Consider the following 16894-nt stretch of genomic DNA (forward strand, 5'->3'; position numbering starts at 1 on the left):
AAAGCGTTCAGTCTAACTAGCTGTACCAGAGAAAAAAAGGCTTTCCCAGGCCAGAGACCCATAGTGGAAGGTGCTCAGAAGAGGAGAAGGATTAAGACTCCTGGTTGACAGATGCCGTTCTCCACTGCCCTGAGCTAACTTGAGGTCCCTGGGCAGGCAGGGAAATGAGCTCTCCTTTCACTTGGCTAAAGACCTGAAACTGATTATTCCAGGTGCAAAGCAGCAGGTTTTTTCTGGTGAGTGAGTATGTGCATGTGTGCAGGCAGGCTTCACATGAGCACACTTGAAGCTTTGCTCTTGAGGCAAGAAGAGGGTTGAGTGGTGCATGCGCTCCACTACATGGAGATAAGGAAAGAGAGGATGCTCAGCTTTGCCAAGGCAAACCTCCCTATTCTAAAAGATATATTTTGAGATTTTTTAACATTTATTTTGTGCAGATAGGGTATGAGGTGGTCATTTAAATTTAACTTTCATCCCTGACAATACAGAAGATTTTTAGGAGAGCTTCCAGAAATGTGCATACACTTGTCTCCAAGGGCTTTAAAACTGGCACAGTAATATTTAAGTCAGCTGAAATAGCTGCAGGATAAGATAAAATCTCCTCAGGTTAAAGAACTGACACTTTGGTTATTTCCCCCCTCCCACCCCAGTCTTTACCTACCTACACAACTTATACTGTAGACTACAGTTGCATTAATCATATTTGAAATATTTCTCTTGTAAATGCCAATTCTTTCCCCCTCTTGATGGACTAGATTTTTTTTCTGTTCAAGTTTCATTATATAAAGCATCTATTTTCAATGACCACTAAAAATTTTAACATGATTTCCCTATACATGAAGATGCTCTCATCTGCATTCACAATAGCACTCACAGCCAACTTCGGAGGCAGGCAAGTTCGCTGCAAGGACTGAACATACTCAGTATCTTGTAGGTTTTCAGTGAGTATAAATTTTCCAACAATCACTCTGCTGCTTTTGAGGGCCATATTTTAATGTTACAAAAGAAAACCAGGTTAAAGACACACCTGGAAGAAAGTCTCAGTTTTCAGCACAAATTTACATGGCCAACTTTGCAAATAAAAGCCAAGTGTTTCACGTGGTCTTGTTCCAAAAATCCTAGAGGGAGTTCAGTTGTTTCCACTCCAAAGAAGTAAAACATTTCATTGGCCTCTGAGATTTCCTACATATTGTGTATAAACTTTCAGACATCAAAATGAGTGCAGTAAGCCAAGAATACAAAGTAAGTGATGTATATTTTGAATTGTTGTCTGCAGTAAGTGACCATGAGAACTAACAAGGGGAATACAAGCTCTTCCTCTGCCTATGGTGATGCTTTTCTGCTTTCTTGAGTTCTATCAGATTATTTAGCAAGGAACCAATTCAGAATTCACTGGAATAGATGGCTCTAGGACCAAGTCTTATTTCAGCATGGTCCAAAACATCTGAGATAAGGAAAAGAAAGAGAGAGAAGATATTTTTTCTTTACTTACAAGGACTTACTTCTTGGGCAAGCCTTAATGAGCATCTCTGTCCTCCTGAAGATACTTGGGCAACCCTGGCACAGCAACCTGAAGGACTGTGTTATTGCTTTTATCTATCTTGCATCTGAATGAGCACTTCGCTCTTAGGCAGCATCGTGCTCCAGCCCTGGAATGGACATTTTCAGTTCAAGAGCTGGCCTTTAGGCCAAAATAAGGAGCATATCATGGAAAATTTTGGTTTTGTTTCTTTGGACATAATCCCACATTTCATTCCAAAGCAAGCAAAAACTTGGCAGGACCTAAACCAAACATTTCAGTCAGTATTGGTGCACCCCCACTCTTTCAGCCAAATAGTGAGCACTTTTTACATGAGGCATGGAAAATTTAGGTTCAATCCCATCCTCTATGTAAAGTTACTTAATTTTTATCATATGCTTTCTACAAGCCTTGGTCTTCCTGCGATAAGGGTTGTCTGGGCACAGTTCCCTCACTCTCTTGTTCACACCACAGAGCTTTGTGGAAAACACTGGGCTACTACCTGGAGAAAGAGTTGGATTGCGTCTTCCACTCCCAGCATGTCTCACCTCTCAGTGCGTGTCCTGTCACATACTTCTTTTCCAGTTAATATCTGCACATTAGTAATGGATGGCATACCACTACCATGTCACCCTGAGGAAGATCCGCCTGCAAACACACTTTAGCCTTGAAGTTCATACCCTGTCCTTAGGAAAACTGGGAGGGAAGGAGGAGAGGAATTGGCTATTGAGCAAATTACAGAGATGCCTGACTCCCTTCTATTCATCTAGCATAAAACAACAGAATGTACACTACCAAGCAAGTTCAGACAAATAGCTTTAGGATGCCAAATCTGCATTTTTCCTTGAAGGAAATAATCCCTCTCCCCAACCCCATTTCCAAAGGGATTAAAAAGAATCTGCCAGCCCATCCCTCCAGGCTTGCCTATACAAAAGCAGGCCTCTATAAGAGCATTTATCTCGAGTCAGAATAGTTTTTCCATCTAGTAAATAAAATATTTCTTGGTTCTAATAAAGAACAACAATTCATAGTTAATATCTTTAACAAGAACTTGCTATACAGTTCCAGAAAGTAAACCTGCAACTAATATCCTGAAACTGAGAATGTTGCTGATCTTGCCAAGGCAATCTAGTGCATTGCTTTGGAGAGTAAGGAACATAGTATAGACCCTATGGGTGGGATTTCTTACAATAGGCTCAGAGGAGAGCAGTTCTAGAGGCAGAAAAATAGGAGGGAAGCTACCCCTTTTCTTCTCTGGCTGGTCCCTGAGTAGAAAAGAATATTCATATTCCATTCCTGTCCCTTATAACAGTGCATCTAAATGAACTGTAGATCCTGCCTCAGATAAATCCTTTACCTTCCAACTCACCATCCTTATTTCACTCCACTGAGCACAGAAGGGCCCAAAGGACAACTCCACACTAAACAGTGTAAAAGTTTCTGGGGAATTCATGGCCAAGAAGTGTAGAGGCATGGAAAGCATGAAGTATACAACAGGACAGAACAGAAAAACAAAGATGTACGGAACACAGAGAACAGAGAAAACAAGGGATTTTTCAGAAACAATTTTGTGAGAACAGATGAACAGAAACACTAAACAAAGGCTGCAGAAACTGTCCTTGGTAAAATGGGATGAGTTGGAGGGAGGAAGGCAATTGCCTATAACTTCAATACCAGGAGAATGTGTTTTACACAAAACCAGTTTGGTGGTGAATAGATAGGATGAGAGCAAAGGACTTAACTCCTTGCCTGCCCAGCAACTTTCTGTGCAACTCAGTACTGAAATGAGTGATCTTCTGGAAGGAATGGACTTCAGCAGCAAAGCATTTGGTTATCATTCCTATGTCTGGCTGCATCAGTGATGGCTGCTGGGGTTCCCTATCATGAACATATGTTCCACTGTCAGTCAGAGCAGCAAAAAGTTACTAGTTTGTCCTTTAGCCATGACAGATTAAGACAGAAAACACAATACAGAAAGCTTTCAGTTGCTGCAGGATGTTAAGCACTGGTACCTAGTTTTTGGGCGGGAGTCACAGAGACTTTGTGGAGAGAAAAAGTTCACATAATGAAAGAGCACATGCAAGGATTCCTTTGATAGGCATAGGCTCTGCAAAAATAAAATGTAATTTGCCCAGGTAGGTTAAGCATAGATATTCCCATGGCACAAAAGGGTGTGCAATATAAAAATCTCTAAACTGCTGTAGCTGGCTGTTGATCTAGTAGTGGTATAGTTACCCCATCAGAGTATTGCATGAGCACAGTACATTTTAATCAACTGATTAAAAAGGCAAATCTTCTTACATTGTGCCTGACAGTATACCAGAATTGTTACCAGCTGGAATTGATCTAGTGTTTCCACACAGAGCTGTACTCTGTCTTGTAGGTCTACAAGAGTGAGGTTTTTTCCCAATTCCCCAATTCTCCAATTTCACAATCTAAATACACCCCAAGTATCCCTAATGATGTCTCCTGGAAGCATCGCCTTTTTTATGAGCCCTAGAAACCCACCATTAAAAAAATACCTTCTTAGGGAGAACCACTAATTAAGTGCTATGTGGAAAAATTCTGAGTAAAAGAAGAAAGGTGGGCAACAGCTGACCAAGGAGATTTCTCCTGTGTCCTCAGTGTCCCTTGACCACAGTTTGTGGTGATCACCTCAGACAACACTTGGAGATCTAGATAGTGTCACAAGACACAGACAACTACGATAGAAAAAAAAGTATATATACAGTGCAGTATGAGGATTGGTATTGAGCATTTACAAAGAAAAGGAGAGTGGTCATTTTTGCTCTCACGGTTACAAAAGTCTGAATAAGCAGTGATGGCTCATGACATAGAATTGCTGGGACTTGCTCGTACCTTTGTTTTTGCAGTGGTTCTTCCATGCAGTAGTAGGACCCCTTCAGGAGGTGACATTTCCCCAGCCCCAACACAGTGCAGCCAGGGGTCGAATGCTCAGCTGTGATTCCCTTCTATTCCCTGGCACTACAGAAGGACAGACATTCCCATACACCCAGATTCTTCTCATAGATGCACAGTAAGAGAATGAGAATGGTCACAAGCTGTAGTAAGGGAAATTCCGATAAGATACAAGGAAAAGGTTTTCCATCATGACAGTGGTCAAGCACTGAAACAGGTTGCCCAGAGAAGTTTGGACATCCCTGTCTCAAAATTTCATGGGACACAGAGTAAGATGCTCTGTGAAGTTGGCCCTCCTTTGAGCAGGGGCTTGGACCAGATTATCCTGGAGGTCCCTTCCCGCTCAACTGTGCTGTGAGACAGCTCCCAGCTCTCCCCTCTGTCTGCACCAAGCGCAGGTGATCGTGGGTGGAACAGGACAGTGCATTGCTCGCCCAGCTAAATACTGACCTCTCATACAGCCTGTAATAATTTAGCACATAATTCCCAGTCAGCCTGTGAGAGACAAAGCTTAGTTTGCTGCACCTGAAGCACCATCCATGAAAGTCCAAGGCTTCACTCCCCCTCACAGGTCTGCACAAAGTGAGGGACCTGAAGCTGTGACTTGTCCCTCAAGGTCATGTTGTATTCCTTGTCCATTCGACTGATTGTGTCTGTCACGTCACCATCTCAGTCCCACAGCAACTGCGTGTGGACAGATCCCAACCAGTCTGGGTGGAGACTTCCACATGTGCAAGGCAACTAATAACTTGCAAGTAGAAGTCCTAAAACTCCTGCTTGGACACTTGCTTGCCTCCAAGGCACAGCTGAAGCAGCAGAGGCTGCACCTTGTCTTACCAGACCCCTTGAAAATGCCAGGATTTGAGCTGCTTACTGGCAATCTCTTTTCCTTCCTTTATCCCTGCTGAAACCTAGCTGTGATTAATATTCACATTTTCTGCTGCATTTTCTCTTAGCAGTACTAACAGATTGCTCAAAAGCCTTCAAGGCTTTATTGCATTTGCTGGCCAATACAAAACCTGGATGAAATTAAAGCCTGACTGAAAGCCATAGCACATCATCCTCTAAAATCCTAGAGCTTCATGACATAGTAATGAGCTGCTTTGGAATATTCATCCTGACGTTTTACATTGCAAAACAGACAGGGTAACATCCCACTTAGGTGAGACAGAAGGTGATAGGATCACTCATGCAAGGCTGAAACAGAACCTCCTCCTCTACCACATGCACTCCCATATATATTCTTGTCTCCCATGATAGTGGAGGTCTCAGAAACCATTAATGAATAATAGCAACCCAGTCTGCCTTTCCCTACAGAGCCTTCCAAAATGAGAGATCTGGGGAACTACGTGGATGCTTTCATCATCCCAGTGCTCTGTATATGGTGGCCTCCCCAGACCATGAGATAACAAGTTACCAGTGTGCAACTGAGCTATCCCAGGTGATGCCCAAGGCATCAAAGTGCAGTTAGTGATAGCAGCAGAGCTGGGGTGCTACCCAAGATTGGAATTTTGTTTATAAAATGGTTTCTCTTGAGAGGAAAACAAGGTAAACCCCAAACATTTTGGGAAGCTAGTGCAGTAATGTCAGTTAATAATAATTCTGAAAGGGGGTTTTGTGAATTTTTGTTTCAAGTTGCCTCAAAGTTTATGGTATAAGAAGTCCTTTCTAAACTACCTCATCACACCACAGGATGTTCATCTGAGCCCACATCATTTACTTTGCTGAGCATCTATCATGTAATACTGAGGTAAATACCAAGAAATGTTTCAGTATTGCCCCTACCTCTGAGAACAGGCATTAGGAGGCAACCAACCTTGTGCTTGGGATGAAAGAAGAGTAGAAAGGAGGGCTTCAGTGCTGCTTTTCCTCAGCTGCTCTCTCAAAGCTCAGGGAAAGCATCCCATCTACACTTGGGGCCATGCAAGGATTAGCTTTGTGATAGTACAGGCAGTATCCTTACATGCCCCCTATAATGTTCAGGAACTGATGCTTAAAATAAAGGAGAGTCATTCTAATGGGCACAGGTTACCTTAGACGTGAGCCATGAGGGCCTTTTTTGGGACATTGCACTTATAATGCCATCAAATGCCTCAGACACTGCCTGAAGAGTACACAAAGGTCTTGTTACTGCGTCTCTCACAGCACACATGCTTGCTTTATATTTGTTCTCCTGACAGCTGGGATCTCAGTTCTCCAAATGACAGTTTCTTGAATTCACTCAAATGAAATGGTCAGTATTGTATAAGTCTGATCTGGCTTGCAATACCATCCTATTAACATGAATCCCTAAACAGACTTTCTTTGGCAGCCCAATCATTTAGTGTTTACTCCAGAGTGGCCGTGGTGTTAAACATGTGACAACAACAAGTGAAAAAACTGAAGCAGAACTTAATACCCTTAGAAAAGATCCCACAAACAAAGTTAATTTTGTGTCTGTCCTGCTGTATCTACAAGAGTGTAATGTTCAGAAAACATGAAAGATAGCTTAGCACCCTGACTGGCATGGAGAGCTGGGCAATGAGGCTCTTTCTCTGGTTAATCCCTTTGTGGGAACATGGCCCAAAACTCTCATACTTTAAAGAAAAGGTCCACAAGCTCTGACATGCAACAGATATTTGAATTTTCCACTGACATAGCTATGCAACTTGTGTCTTAGTTTACTGAATAAAATTAAAAAGTGGAAAGGCAAGGCCTGTATGCATACATTCTAAGAAAAGCCTTTTTTCTCTGTTTCCCCCCTCACTGAACGTCTTTTTCACAGTGGACAAGACTGGCAGAGTTTGGGATCCAGCCACGAGGAACTCAGTCCAGTAGCCTGTTTGTTAGGTGGAAGAATCGGGTCATTCAGCATGGCTCTTGCTGATGCCATTAAAATGGATTTATATTAACACAGTTGTGCAGTGAGCACAAAGTTTCTAAGGGAAAAGGTCTACTTCAGTTGCCCTGCTAGTGTGTTTGCATGCACCTGCCAAATAAACAACGTCTCCTGCTGGGTGATTGGAAACAAGTGTAAGAAATTCTGAGTATAGGATGCTAATCCTATAGGATGCTAATCTCATCTCTGCTCTACAAAGACTTCTCTGACCACCAGATCTGACAGGCTTACACAGCAAAGCCTGTGGGTTGGCAGTGAGAGTTGGGTGCGCGGCCACCCTGAGATCCTGCCTGGAGCTGGGTTGAGGATGAGAAACTCCTGGAGCTCATGCCCTGCCCACCTGCCTTCTCACACAGAGTCCTGACCTGCACAAAACTTCCAGGCAGTAAGAGATGTGCTATAGAGGGGTATCACAGCCATGGAGAGACGGAAATCCAGGGCACAGACTTAGCAAATAGTCCCAGGGCCCCGTGGGAGAGTCAGCATCACTCCTGCTGCAGCCACACACAGCTGTGCATGGCTGACACTGATGGTGAAAGTTCAGTGTGCCCCTCACAGCAGCAGTTACGGTGGAGAGGTGCTTGCTGCAAGTGAGGGCTGTCTCCACAGCAGTCAAGGAGACTATGCCAAATCCACCAAACTGCCTACAAAGCTGTGAAGTGGACATGCACCAAGTGGCAAAAGCATCATGATTGCGGTTCATGTTTTCTTTTTCTCTCTCCCTCCCACCAAAGAAACCTCCTAAGTTTTGTTCAGAGGTAAATGTAAACCTGAGGGTCAGCAGGAGTCAGCTTTTGGCTTTTGACACCAAGTCCAAGCCAAGCCCTACAATGGACGCACAGTAGTCATCGCTACCCTTTTCTAATACACAGCATTGCAGAGAAATACCCTTCTTGCTGTGCCTAGACAAGTTTATAGTAACACTAGGTATTAAGGTTAAAAAAAAAAAAGAAGGGGACCAGTACTTGTTAATAAGCTGGAAACAAAAGTCATGCCCTGAAAACTCTAAGCTAACTCCCTTTCGTTTTGAGGGGTTCACAGTGGTTTACTGTGCATGCTGTGATGAACCTCTGCAACTAGGTAGAAGTTATCCATATTTTACAATTAGTATATGAGCTCAAGTGCAGCAGAGCATGGCAAACAAACCTTAATAGCATGGCTTTATTGTATTTGGTGTCCAAATTTCTTTTCTTGCACTCAGTTCTGTCCCAGTCCATTGGGTGGGGACTGATCAAATTTGACATGTTCACTTGCTTGAAGGAAGAATGGTTATAGAAAAATTTTTTAGAAGTCTTTTCTATGAAAAGGGACAGTGTGGCTTTCTGTCTTCCCAGTCTCTTTTGGTTACTTTTGTACTTCCATTGCCATCTGCATCCCTGATGCTCCTTATCCATGGGTTTAAGCTAATCCCTTGATACCAGAGGAAAGGAAAACTACATGTACTCCCTGCCCACTCCCTTAAAACACAGAGTAGAAAATTGCCTGAGGCTGGTATGAATATTAAACCGAAAAGCTTCTGGATAGCTCTCCTTGAAGAGGAGTACAGACTTCTGCTGCTCCTTTTGTGCACAAGGCAGATACTACAGTTCATGAAGATCAGTGGGGCCGAGGGGCAGAGCAGAGAAATATTAAATAAAACCAAGACCCCCACAACAACCACAAACAGGACTTGCACTACAGGCAGAGAAGATAGAACAAAACCATTACCAACAGTACAACCTTGCAGCCCCATGCTACAACCTCTGGGCAGATACAGTCTACCAGTACATGCCTCAGCACTACATGATCCAGCTGAGCATGCCCTTCCCAGGTGGATGGATAAAAGAAAAATGGGAGAGGCTTGAGGAAGGCAGGACCTGAAATCTGTGTGTGGTCCATTGACGAGTGAAGTGCAGCTGCTGGTCTGCCCTTCGTCCCCTTCACTAAACAGGGGAATGGGAGAACTAGATGATAGATACTCAGAACTTAAATACGCCTGATATATCCCAGGAGTACTGTTCAAATCACCAAATGATAGGAAGATACCATGAAGGAGGGACATATTGAAGGTCACTTCTTTTGATTTGGCCAGTGCACAAGGAAGAATGCAGGAGCCATAAAACCAGAAGAAAAGCAGAACAAAAGGCACTATGACTCTGTCCCACCACTTGTGTAGCAATGCCATTGCAGCAAAGCTTGAAGCTCACACGTATTCTCACACCTATCTTTTCACTAGCACTAGGATCAGGTACTTTCAGGGCACAGAGGGCAAAACACACCAGCCAGCAAGATCTCCTCACACCTTCTCTGGTGCTCGTGGTCCCAGGTTCCACCACATCAATTCTGGATATTCCTAGCTGCAAATCTTCACTCTTCAAGGATGGGAAACATGAAGGTTTGGAAGCTGGTCTGTCAATGGCTGACACAGGAAAACAGCATTCATTCTCCACTGCAAACTAACTTTCTTGCTTTCTTTCTTTTTCTTTCTTTCTTTTTTTCTTCCTTCCTTCTGTCCTTCCTTCCTTGTCTGTCTTCCTGTCTTTCTACAACTCCAGCCTTCCAGCTCTCAAGGTCCTACCACTCATTTACCACTGTCAGCTCACAGAGTTAGCAATAGGTTCCTCCAAAATAATGATCACTCACTGACAGCCCCAGTGGGATGGCGTTGCTACTCCAGAGCTCTCTTTTTTTGAATCTTACTGCTTTTTTCACAGACTTCAAAGTGGCTGATAATACTGAAGCCAGGGGGTTTGGGAATTTTTTTAGGAATATTTCAGAAGAACCTTCTTGCAGCTCAGAGCTCTTCCAGTGTTCCAGCTCTCCCTGAGATCAGAAATAAGGCCACAACTACACAAAAGCACAGCTAGTAACCTTTAGCTGCTATTGGGAGCTACAGAAATAGCCTGTGGGTGTAAGGAAGAGTTTGTTCAGCATTTCACCCTTTTAAACCTTTTTATAGGAGAAGAGCCAGATGCTGCTTCCATATTCAACACTCAGTCTCCCCAAAGTGATCATATGGTTCTTGTCCTCGAGTGAACGGTGTGTTTTTGCTTCCATAACCCTGCTTGGCAGGCTACCACATGCATTTTTTATTTTCTGCATGACAAAGTGCTTTTCAGTTCAAACTTCTTCCATTCTTTCTTTCCTCCTTGCTTTCTTTCTCTCTCATTCTCTTTCTATTTATCTCTTTCTTTTTTCTTTCTTTCTTTTTCTTTTTCTTTCTTTCTTTCTTTCTTTCTTTCTTTCTTTCTTTCTTTCTTTCTTTCTTTCTTCCTTCCTTCCTTTCTTTCTTTCTTTCTTCCTTTCTTTCTTTCTTTCTTTCTTTCTTTCTTTCTTTCTTCCTTTCTTCCTTTCTTCCTTTCTTCCTTTCTTTCCTTTCTTTCCTTTCTTTCCTTTCTTTCTGTTTCTTTCCCTTATATTTATATATTCCCTTATATCTAACTCACCTTTGTGAGGTTGAAGGCAGTAACCAGGGCTCAGGTGATCTTTTCTCTTAATGACTGAAGAGTTTTTAAACTCTAAAGGGTGCCTTGATTAGTTGGTAGCTCTTTTTCAAAGCAGACTAAATTTGAATTTCTATTGAGATGATGCAGTAAGTAATCTTCCTTCCTGACCAGGGAGGCAAAGCACCCAAGCAGGGAGCAGTCTGCCAGTGATTCCGTGTTGGGAATTGCGGTTTCTGTGTCTATAACCTGGCTGGTCTGGGCAGAGGTGGCTCGGCTTGGCAGGGTCCCATCTGGCCAGGGCAGCAGGGATGGCCCCGACTTCAAGGAGGGCTTCATCTGCCAGGCAGAGAGAGCCGGGGCTGGTGTCGGCACCTTGCCCAGAGGCTGTGTGGCTCTGAGCACACCTGCGCTCCTTGCTGGCGAGCAGCTGTCAGTGCCCCCTACACACGTGCCAAGGAAAGAGGAAGGGGCTGCTCGTTGTTTCGTTGGATGGGGTAAGATATTTGCTGATCTTTTTCCCATATATTTTTCCCATATTTTTTCCCATATATTTTTCTTTACACACCAGAAGCAAATGCTTTTTTTCTCAGGGCCCTTTAAATTTATTTTCTTTTAATTAAAACTCATAGCTACGGTTGGAAGCAGACATAGGGAAATGGAATAGAGTGAACCCAGCAAAAGGAAATGGTGACTGAAGTGTCCACTCGTGTTCCCTTTGTTTAACAGAGACACTGTTAAAAATTATTCGGTTTTATTTAAAAGTTTGAATAATCATTAGAAGAGTGTCTGGAGCCTGGGGCTGAAGTCCTCACCCAGAGAGTGCGGCAACAACCCAGCCAGAGATGCTCCTCTCACCTGCTCTAATATGCTCTTTCATCCTCTCCCAAATGCAATTCAGGAGAGAAGTGCATCAAGACAGCTCTCCTCTTCCCTCTCTCCCTTGCTCTTTGACCCTAAAACTCCAGTGGTGAAGATATTTGCTTACTCAGAAGCAGAGGAAAGAGGATTAACCCCCATCTTTCAAAAGGAAGATTTTATCTGCCTGCCTCCATTTGCCAGTGCTACTTGGGAATCAGTATAAGTCCCCTCCCCTCTATATGTCTAAAATGCCCAAATCAGGTTGCTTTCATAAATCCTACATTCATTTTTTAAGTCACCGAACAAATTAATTAAATTACAGCCCTGTTCATGAACACTTTTAGATCATCTGGAAACAGAGGTTTCAGTGAATAAATAAATAAATCCATGTTAAAAACAAACAAACAAACAAACAGGAAGTGCAATTCCAGACTCTCCCTCACTTTCCAAAAAGCCTGGGTTTCTTACTGTGCCATCTCCTTCTGCTGGCCAGCTCCCCAGGACCCCAGAAGCAGCACCGACTCTGCCAGGCCCAGTAGCCCTAGGTTATCCCAGGAACCCAGGGAATAACACAACATTGTTGAGGCCTCTGGATAAGTTTCACTCTTCCTAGGAGCTGGAAAGGTGTGCTGAACATTCACCATCCATTTCCTATTTTACTAGACCCTTAGGGTGGGATTCATTCCATCAGACTTGGAGGGCTACCATATTTGGGCAACTTATTTAGGCTTCCTTTATACAGGCAGGGGAAAGAAATGCGCCCTTCTTGTGACCAGGCCTTCAAAAGACACCATCCTTCACAGAAAGGCTCATGTGGGCTGTATTGATGGTGGCACAGAAATACCCATCTCTTTCCACTGAATCAAACGGGAGCCTGTAACTTTTCCAAATGCAGACACCACCTTTTGAGATGCTTTACACTTGAGAAAAATTAGATGAATGCTATTTTCAGAGACAGAGCATTTTATGACCCAGTTGCCTGGGTGGGTGTCTACATGCCTTGAATAGTTCTGTGGTCTCTGCAACAGTGTCTGGACGCCGAGATGCTTTCCCCAATAGCAACTGAAGCACAGCAGTGGTTCCCTGTTCCCAGTGATGTTGTAAAAGGACTTACTGATGTCAAAATACTCTTTAATGAGGCTGAGAACCATCTCCACCACTCTGCAGCTCTGTGAGGCTACAGCATTGCACAACAGAGATACTACTTCCTTTTTTATTTTCTTTTAATTAATGCAAAAAGAAGAGAAAGAGAGAGACAGAGAGAGGGAGCAAGGTGAGGCTCAGACACCCCGTGTGTTTCCCAGAGGAGAAAGCAGTCCTTGACCCTCTGCCAGACCAGCAACACAGAACAAACTGATGCTCCAGAAAGGCTGGAATTGAGGTTTTTGACCCTGACAAAAGCATGTGTCATAGGAAGAAAAACACTGCAGAGATCTACAATGGGATACCACACACAGATCTATCAGCCAACAAAAAACTAGAAACAACCTTTCATGGCTACTTTTCTTGTGAAATGTAAAAAAAAGACATAAAAATTATGTCACTGACTTGAGCTTGGAAAGAAGTACAAATAAAAATTACATTCTTAATCTACTTCTGATAATTCCGCTCTGTCCTGTTCAAGTGAAAATGATACAAATAATGTAATCTTGGCTAGTGTCACTTTAATCCATTGGAATTTATACTATACCTTCTTTTTTTCCAAATAACAGTTTATTGAAATTTGTGCAGACAAGGCTGTCCTCCAGCAGTGGTCTTGTATTTTGGTTTTGTCTTTTGTTTAAACTCCATGTAGATGATAATATACAGATATTTACAAACACATACAGAGAGAGGTACTGGCAGAGAGCAATCTCTTTATGAAGCTGAGATATCCTTAGACAGCTTTCATTAAAAATATGCATGTGCTTCTGTATGTAGAAAGGGTTTTAAAATTAAGAGATAGATATCTAGTGAACATAGTATCTTCTGCAGCAGGATTTACACTATGCCTGTTTTTGAGGATTATTTGGGAGTTATTTCCCTGTAGCAAATCTGTACCAAGCCTGGCATAATACTGAGACAAGATCAAATAGTGAAGATTGCTTGTGAGAGCTCACTTTTTTCCTTCCTTATATATTACAATCATTTTAATTTGGGGTGGACTGCCTTTTTTGGAATAAATTGACACAGCGCTGCTGCAACAAGGTAGACACAAGAACCTTTTCCTATAAAGTCTCATATCAAGATGGTATTTAGAAAAGCCTTGCAACCAGCAGAAAAGAGTGAGATTTTTTCTGCACGCAGCATTCATAAAGAACCACAACAGTCAAAGGCCAAATCCTGCCCCTTTCTACTTGGCTTGGTGTTTTTATCTTGTAACTTTATTTGGGAAATGGAAATATAAGAGGAAATGGAGATATGATGGGCAGACTCTTTATATGATGGATTTTAAGCCTCAAACTGAAGTAAAACCTTGGATCTTGTATATTTAAGTAGCATTTGAAGGTGGTCCTTAAGCTCCTAAGCCTTTTACATGTTTTTGACAGAGATACTCAAGAATGTAACAAAACCACATTATTTTCCCCATAAACCTTACTTCAAAAAAAGGAGCAAAAAATATGCTCGTTGTTTTACTTAGCTTTTTATTCCATCATTATGGCACAAGATAGAACTTAAAGACAACATTACTGTATATGTCTTCAACTTCATTAAAATTAAGACTAATATGTTTTATAAAATTCTTTTATATGATACATTTTCCCTTATCGAGTGTTAATAAGGATTTTCTCACTGCGGCACATTGCCACCTGCTGGTCACAAACCGTTCTGCAACTTAAAAACACCACAACGTGTATAAAACAGCAACATTAACAACGCAACATATAGGTACTGAGGAAGTATTACTGACCCAGACTTTGGCACAATATTTATAGAAACGCAGTTGTGAGCTTCTCCAAACCACACATTCATTTCTGAAACTCTGCTTGACTCCCTTTCGTACGTCTGCCTGCATTTTTTCCCTTCTCTAACTTTCTTAATGCTGGAGCTTTGTTATTTCAAAGGAAAAGCCATATTCCTTCTCAGTTGTTACGCATCTGAATTTATGGGGTTTGGTTTTCTAAAATTTGGATTCCAGTTTATTGTTTTAGAACAATACATAACATCATACATGTATAAATATATATATTATATCCTGTATATATAACATTGGGTTTCCTTTAGAATGGGAGGGCAGACCTTTGCACTACATCCTTAGTTGGTTTAGGCATGATGTTGCTCTTAGCTGATTCTCTGAGTTGCTTCCTACCAGAATCTAAAAAAATACTTTTACAATCTTGTACCGAATTTTAAATTTTTTTGAAAACATATTTATAAGAAAAAAATATTTGGTATTTTCCCCTCTAAGTTCACTACTACCCTTATAAAATATATGGCTTTTCATGTTCCACTCTATTTTAGTGTTTTTCAATAGGCAGTGAAAAGAAGGACAACTTTCCCCTTTAACAGCTTTTTTTATATATATATATATATATATATATAAGCACAGAAACCAGCTTGTGCACTTTCTATAGAATTCCAATGCATATCACGGTAATGTAAGTGCAGTGATTTTAAAAAAAAAGCAGTCATGATTGATTGACATCTGTATATGAAAACATAATATATGATTATCATACAATACCCATTACAGAATATACAATCATCAAAACTGCAGATATATAAATACATTTTTAGCAACATCAAAGCAACAGTTTTATCTTATACACAGCATATGCACACAGTTATTACACTAAAATTTTCATCTTGGTTTTTTTTTCAAAAGTTTGCTGAAAAACAGGAACATACTGTATTTGTAAAGTAACTGCTTGACAGTGCTGTTACAAAATTAAAGTGAACAAAGTTTTAAAAAAGTATATGCGATTCAGTTGATATAAAACAAACAAGCCCTCCCTGTTTTCCAATGTCACCGCTGTTTTCCTATGAAACGGAGGCACAGGTATGAGTGGCAGCTCTGCAGAGTCAGATCATACAAGGGTTTCTGGGAGAGCATCAGGGTTATCGGCTGATAAGAGCTCCCAAATTTGCCACCTCTCCCTTTGCCACTCATTCCAGTCCGCCTCTGAAACACTTTTACTGTTCTGACTGTGAGGTGCTGTGGAACAGGTGTGACCCGCTTGTGTGTGCGGGGCCGGCCGCTCCTGCCTGGAGGTGGCCTGGTCAGGGGCTCTGGCTGGTGGCCCTCCAGCTGCTCTCGGCCCTGAACCTTTTTCTGGGCGTTGAAGTCTCCACAAAGAGTGCAACGTTGAAGAAACACTTGACTGCTGTGACGAAGCAGGGCTTGGTTTTGCTGGGCCTGGGTAGGGGGGCGGTGGGCGCTCTTTTCTGTAGGAGGGCTTGGCTGTGCTTTGCAAACAACCCGCGTTCGAGTCACGCTCACTGAGGTCCTCCACACTGCTTAAAGTCAAGTGCTGCTCCGACTTTGAGTGTGACAGGTCTGAACTCCTGCTGCCAACTTCAATTTGTGCGTTACTGCACACGCGGGACACCATGGGATGGAGCTGACACTCGGGAATGGCAGCTGTCGTTTGGCTCCTTCGCATGACCTGCCTGCCGCTGTCCAATTCTGAGGAGCTGCCCTGCCACCGAGGAGAATACATGGTGAGGTTCCCCTGGGAAAGAGAGCACTGTCCGGGTCGCAGCAAGGTGCTTTCATAAATATTGCTGTAAGAACCTGGGGGACAGAGTCAGAAAGACAACATGAGTCTGCAGAACCATTTACGTGGCATTAAACAAGTTAATGCTTTTCCCCCTCACCACACTGTAGAAGAGGGATGGGGGCTTTTACCATCAGGCTGTGCCACTGCAGGTATATCAGCCCCACCTCCAGCTGAACCTGGGGACACGGAGCAGCAGCCCTACATGGATCTGAACCACATCTAATATGTTACCTGTTGACTCTAATACTTTGCTCTGCCATAAAGCCTTACGGTACTTAACATTTTTCAAACAAAGGCAGGACAGGTCAGGAATCTCCACTGGATGTCCACCTTCCAATAAAGTAAGTCCAGAGGAGGGCCATGAGTTGATAAGGGGACTAGAGCACCTCCCCTATGAAGACAAGCTGAGAAAGTTTGGGCTGTTCAGCCTGGGGAAGAGAAGGTTGCATGGAGACCTCATAGCAACCTTTCAGTATCTGAAGGGAGCCTACAGGGAAGTCAGAGAGGGACTCTTCATCAGAAACAGTAGTGATAGGACAAGGAGTGATGGGCACAAATTGAAAGAGGGGAAATTTAGGAAAATTTAGGAAATTTT

The 16894-nt window shown here is 42.6% G+C and overlaps 1 protein-coding gene across 3 annotated transcripts in view; it reads right to left on the reverse strand.

Moving 5' to 3' along the window:
- Window positions 1–14206: 14206 nt before the first annotated feature.
- The window catches only part of ARHGAP6 (Rho GTPase activating protein 6), a 158693-nt gene continuing 156005 nt past the window's right edge, over window positions 14207–16894 (reverse strand). For all 3 annotated transcript variants that reach the window (XM_027725641.2, XM_027725643.2, XM_027725642.2), the window contains exon 13: window positions 14207–16313. In XM_027725641.2, the coding sequence (XP_027581442.1) occupies window positions 15607–16313 (707 nt within the window). In that variant the 3' untranslated portion in view covers window positions 14207–15606. The remainder of the gene's footprint in view (window positions 16314–16894) is intronic.

This window comes from Pipra filicauda, unplaced genomic scaffold (genome assembly GCF_003945595.2).
Source record: "Pipra filicauda isolate LSUMZ 115617 unplaced genomic scaffold, ASM394559v2 scaffold477_size481170_pilon, whole genome shotgun sequence".
Lineage (NCBI taxonomy): Eukaryota > Metazoa > Chordata > Aves > Passeriformes > Pipridae > Pipra > Pipra filicauda.